Source organism: Helianthus annuus, chromosome 11, assembly GCF_002127325.2.
Source record: "Helianthus annuus cultivar XRQ/B chromosome 11, HanXRQr2.0-SUNRISE, whole genome shotgun sequence".
In the NCBI taxonomy this organism is placed as follows: domain Eukaryota; kingdom Viridiplantae; phylum Streptophyta; class Magnoliopsida; order Asterales; family Asteraceae; genus Helianthus; species Helianthus annuus.
The window spans coordinates 12667676-12673627 of record NC_035443.2 but is presented as its reverse complement, the minus strand read 5'-3'; the positions used below and the strand labels follow the sequence as shown (position 1 = coordinate 12673627).

General features: G+C 37.0%; 1 protein-coding gene across 3 annotated transcripts; it reads right to left on the bottom strand.

The window, feature by feature from the left end:
* Nucleotides 1-203: 203 nt before the first annotated feature.
* LOC110889612 (glucose-6-phosphate 1-dehydrogenase, chloroplastic) lies at nucleotides 204-5952 on the bottom strand. Of its 3 annotated transcripts, none has more exons than XM_022137175.2 (10): nucleotides 5634-5952; nucleotides 4272-4426; nucleotides 3682-3776; nucleotides 3485-3599; nucleotides 3195-3400; nucleotides 2422-2571; nucleotides 2202-2322; nucleotides 1607-1836; nucleotides 1295-1495; nucleotides 204-653 (listed from the first exon to the last, which is right to left on the bottom strand). In XM_022137175.2, exons 1-10 carry the CDS (start codon nucleotides 5854-5856, stop codon nucleotides 404-406), a joined length of 1746 nt encoding a protein of 581 aa, XP_021992867.1. In that variant the 5' UTR covers nucleotides 5857-5952; the 3' UTR covers nucleotides 204-403. The 3 variants fall into 3 exon arrangements, with proteins under 3 accessions (XP_021992867.1, XP_021992866.1, XP_021992868.1); XM_022137174.2 differs by having other exon boundaries at nucleotides 4272-4429; nucleotides 5634-5922; XM_022137176.2 differs by having other exon boundaries at nucleotides 4272-4420; nucleotides 5634-5922.

Genomic DNA, 5952 nt, shown 5'->3' with positions numbered 1-5952 from the left:
GCCACAACCCCCTTTTGAATTGCAATAAACTCATTTTCGCTTGCAAGCCTAGTAAAGCTTGTTTGTAAAGCTCGACTTGATACAAACCTTTAGCGATTCAATTTCGAGTAGCTGATGTTGACCGGCTCGGCTTGTAAACACCCATGCATCTTCGCGGGTGGGGGAACAAGCTTCACAGTGATTAAAGGCAAGGAAAAAGGGTATAGAGAACATGTAAATTATTGAACAAGCTACACCCATCCAATTTGTCCAACTTGACAAATCCTTAGTCTATAATAATGCAGTGATTTGACCCCAAAAGAGTTCAAAATTTTAAACATAAACCATTTAGTAAGAGAAACATAATCTCACAAGAAGTAAGATGACCAAAAGAAAAAAGAAAAACAAGCGCATATACATCGAATCACTCATCTTCGGCGAGGTCTCCCCACCGGACATTATACTCAGCCGCCAGATAATGAGCCCCGACCGGTCCTCTGCTTCCGTACGGATACAATTCCGGTGTAATTTTCTTTGTTTCGAGTTCTTTTAATAATGGTGTGAATATAGACCAAGCAGCATCAAGCTCATCACTTCTTATAAACAATCTCCTTTCTCCTTCTATTGCATCCAATAAAAGCCTCTCATATGCGTCCGAAATTTCCTTCGAGTACCTACATTATTCAAACACATACAAATTAACATCATGAAATGTTAAGTTGTAAGGGTTTATCGCTTTATTGCATGTGATTGAGTTAGGGGTGTGAATTTACGACCCTAACACAAAATTCACGGGTTAGTCTAAACGGGTCCGGGTCAGTTTCAGGTTGAATCTGCGAACCAGTTTAGCTAAACTGGTCGGGTTGGCGGGTTGACCCGTTTAACCCATTTATATTATATTTTTTTAGAATATGTTTATAAATTAAACTGGGTGTGTATTTTATGCCATAATTATAAGTTAAAAAGAGAAGTTGACATAAGATTTATAACTTATATGTAAATGTATTATATATATTTGTATTTTTTTTAGTAAATTTTAATTTTAATATGTTAATTTGCGGAAAAAAAAGTTAAAAAGTTCGGGTTTAACGGGTCAACCAGCGAGTATTCCGGTCGTGTTTGGGTTCATATGTATGACACGATTTTGGGTTCGGGTCGGGTTCGAGTCAGGTTGAACCCGTGAACACGACCCGTTTAGCACCCCTAGAGTGAATTTCTAACATGAAATTCGTGGGTTAGGTTCGGTCAAAAACGGTTTCGGGTCGAACCTCCATAACAAATCCTAGTATTAATATTATCAAAACAGATCTTTTACCTCGTCTTATAGAGCAAATTCAGGTCACTTCGGTCAAGCCTCATTCCAAGACCAGGAACCTTATTATTAATCTTGAGATAGATGGCTTCATCGGGCTGTACACGAAGCACGAGCTCGTTTGTAGCCTTATCCATATCCATCCCAAAGTTTCTCTTGTACAGGTTACCCGGAACATGTCTGAATTGAACTCTGATCTCTGCCCTGCGGATCGGGTCAAAACGGGTTTGGGTCAAAACGGGGTTGGGTCAAAACGGGTTTGGGTCAAAACAGGTTTGGGTCGAAAAGGGTAACTTTTAGAAAGGAAGATTATACCGTCTAGTATTGAGGGCTTTCCCAGCTTTCATAAGAAACGGAACACCGTCCCACCGAGCATTATCGATAAAGAGAGCTGCTGCTGCAAAAGTTGGAGTCAGGCTATCGTTCGGGACGGTGGGGTCCTCTGTGTATCCTAAATACGTCTTTCCACCTTTGCTTTGACCTTTGTATTGACCGATGACCACATCTTCGAGTCTTAACTTTCTCATTGACCTCAAAACTTTGACCTATACGCGATCAAGAATCAATTGGTATGGTTGTTAAATAGACGTGGCAAAATAGACGGGTTGTGTAACGGGCCAAGTCGGATCATATTTGGTCCAACATTTTATAAATAGTGGTTTGTGTTTAACTATATCCCCTAAACTGAGTAAAGTACACGGACGGTCCTTGTAGTTTGCACTTGGTAACGCATTTACTCCCTAACTTGGACCCCCTGTTAAATTTAGATTTGTTGGCTGGGGACTAAATGCGTTAAAAATTCCAAACCACAAGGACCATTCGTGTATTTTTGGAAAGCTAGGGACCAAATAAAAGTTTTTGGTAAACCACAGGGACCATTAGTGTACTTTACTTAATAAATTAAGGATACCTTTTCATTTCTAACATCCTCGGCGTCCAAACTCACGGGTGTTTCCATTGCAAATAACGCCAATATTTGCAATAGGTGATTTTGCATTATATCGCGAATGATTCCATAGTTGTCAAAGTATCTAACAACAAAGAAGAACATGTAAATTAATTAATTAGACGTATAAAGCATACAAATTTTAGTGAAAGAGTAACGGGTCAACATACAACTGTAAACTCACCCTCCTCGCCCTTCGGTACCAAAGTCTTCAGAAAATATAAACTGTACGTTTCGAATGTAGTTTCTTGACCAAAGTGGTTCGAAAACAAGATTTGAGAAACGAAGAACGGATAAGTTTTCTACTAGCTCCTTGCCTAGATAATGATCAATCCTGAAAATATATAAACACACAATATTAATGACTTTATGTAAAAAGACCGAATTGCTCTTTAAGTTAACAAAAAAAGACGAAAATACCCCTAACTTAACAGAGAAAAATGGATGGAGGTAATGAGTCGAATGAAAACGGCAATATTTTAAACCTTTTGGATACAGATGCGGAAAAACAAACCTTTGGACGAAAATAATGATTTGTTAAGTTTTAGAGTAAACTTCCGTTTTGCTCCCTGTGGTTTGGTCACTTTAACGGTTTTGCCCCAAACCTTTAAAAATAGCCATTTTACTCCCTGATGTTTTGGTTTTGTTGCCAGTTTGCTCCCTGCGGGGAGCAAAATGGAAAAACAAACAATTTGGATGGAGTTAGAGGCGGGGAGCAAACTGGCAAAAAAACGAAACATCAGGGAGTAAAATAGCTATTTTTAAAGTTTTGGAGCAAAACCGTTAAAGTAACCAAACCACAGGGAGCAAAACGGAAGTTTACTCTAAGTTTTATGAACTAAATATATGCTTTTGAGTGCCTTTTAACCTGTTTGACCCGCTAATCTTTTTTATTTAATCCGCTTGAACTGGTCCGTTGACTAGCAAACTCTTAAGTTTTAACCGACACATACATACCTAAATATTTGTTCCTCGGCTAAGTATTGTTTCAAACTTCTCGTTAACTCGCCAGAAGATTCTGAATCTCGCCCAAACGGTTTTTCCACAATTACCCTTGTCCACCCATTTCCCGAAGAAGCTTTGCAACTAGCGCATCGTACCACATCCACAAAAATGTTCGGAGGTATTGACAAATAAAACAACCTATTCGACACTTTCCCCTCCTGTAAAATTTCAAAATTCCCGTTAATAAAGATAGAACATATCACACGAGAATCCATATCAAATCATCATCGAAACCATCGAACCTCTTTCTGTTTTAGCTTTTCGTCCAGCTCAGCAAAATGTTCCTCGGAATCATATTGACCCGAATGGTAAAAGCATCTTTGAAGAAACTCTTCCATTTTGTCACCACAGTTTTCTCTAAAACGTCCGATATTAAGTTATTAACAACAATGTTTGCATTGTTGAAGTGTATACGAACAACGTAATTAATTAGATTTACCTCTTATCGATTCTGCACGTTAACGTTCTACTGATCATTTCCCGCAGCTCCTCATCGGTCATTTTGGTTCGGGCATAACCGAAAACAATAAAGTTCTTCAAAAATAGTAAACAATCTTTATGAGAATCCACATCAACCCAGTGATTCGATTTGCGAATCGAATATTAATACAGTAACATTAAGATGAATGATTAAGGGAAGAGTTAAATGCCATTTTAGTCCCTGTGGTTTGGGCCATTTTGTCAGTTTAGTCCAAAGGTTTTATTTTTAACCTGTGGGTCCAAAAAGGTTTCACAGTTGCCATTTTAGTCCACTTAATTAGCTTCATTCATTTTTTTCTTTTAACGAGAAGGACAATTCGGTCATTTTGTATGTAATTCTGTTAACTAAAAGGGCAATTCAGCCATATAAAATGACCGAATTGGCCTCCTCGTTAACAGAAAAAATGGATGAACTTAACCCAGTGGACTAAAATGGCAACTGTGAAACCTTTTTGGACCCACAGGTTAAAAATGAAACCTTTGGACTAAACTGGCAAAATGGCCCAAACCATAGGGACTAAAATGGCATTTAACTCTTAAGGGAATAACCGGAGGTAAGCAATCTTCGTAAAACAGAGCGAAAAGGGCCGGGAAAATTTTCTTTTTGGCGAGATCACCAGAAGCACCCACAACTGTTACACTAAGATTCGATTCGGTTTGTTCTGGTAACACGAGTTCTTTTGCTAAAGGCTTCTCTGCTGCACCTACTTGAAAAGCCATCAGAAAATGATAATATAAATCAAGAACATTGCCCGAGCTGATACAAGAATTGGCGGACTCATATTTGAAACAATAGGTGAGTTATGGGTGAGATTATACTCGGTATGTTTGTTTGTTATATTTGAAATAACCGGATAAAAGCAAGTGGGATAGAAAAGGGTTTGGATTAATGATGATGTTTATTTTTGTAATTTATTTGGTTTGGATTAGAGTAGATTGCGTTTTACGTCCTGTAAGTTTAAGCAAATTTGCAGGCGCTGTCCTTTAACTAACGAAATTACACTGGATGTCCTTTATGTTAGAGTTTTTCATCATACGGTGTCCTTTTGCCGTAACCCAATTAATATTTACGGTTAACTCTTAACACTTGCTACTCACATGAGGGCATAATGGTCATTTTCACTTGATAACTAAAAAAAAAAAAAATTACCCGTGAAACTTCAAGAGGGAGATCTATTTTAAGTGAAAATGACCAATATACCCTCATGTGAGTTGCACATGTTAAGAGTTAACATAAAAAAATAGCTGGGTTGGGGCAAAAGGACACAACAATCAACACGATAAGAAACTGTAACATAAAAGACATCCAGTGTAGTTTCGTTAGTTAAAGGACAACGCCTGCAATTTTGTTCAAACTTAAAGGACGCAAAATGCAATTTACCTTGTAAAAACTAAAAACACACGTGAATGTTTGAGTTTTTGGGCTAGCTCCGCCACTGCCCGAGACTCGATCCTAACGGGTCACAAAATCAAATCTAGTTGCATAGACAACGTCCCCAACTTTTTTTTATTGAAGTAAATTTACGAATATTAACAAAAATACATCAAATTAAGCAACAAAATTGGGCAAAACAATACCACCCTTAAGTCAAAAGTCAAAACCAGACATACATTTTGACTTTCAGAAGACAATTTTTGACCTTTTAAAATTAAACAAGATATAATATAAATTAACTCAAAATGCAATTCAATTACTACGGCAGATTATAGGGTACTCAATTGTTCAAATGATCAATAATCATAATTACATCATCAAATTCAAATTTCTTGATTTTGCAATTTGATTTCATAAACTCAAATTACGGGAAAAAATAAACTAAAATCCTAAGTTAACTAATGAACAAACACATTTTTAAAATCAAACACAAAATTTCACAAAATAAAAGAAAATTAGGATCTTAAAATTCTTACCATCTTGCAAAGAAACTGCATTAAGAGGATACCCATTTGTAGATTTGAGGTTAAAGTGGTTTTTTGGATCAGTTCTTGAATGAATCTTGAAAGCCCATCTGGAAGTAGATGATTTTGTTGAGAAATTGAACAACTTTGCAGAAGCAAAGGGTGGTTCTTGATTGAGTGAAGAAGATGAGAAGGTGGTGGAAGATGAACAACAGGGGCTGATTTGTGTAGCCATGCAAGATTATCTGGTTTTGATCAGACAATGAAGATGAGGTGTGTTTATATGATCTTGTTTCTGTGTAAATATCATGTTTTCTTGAATTTTTGTTCT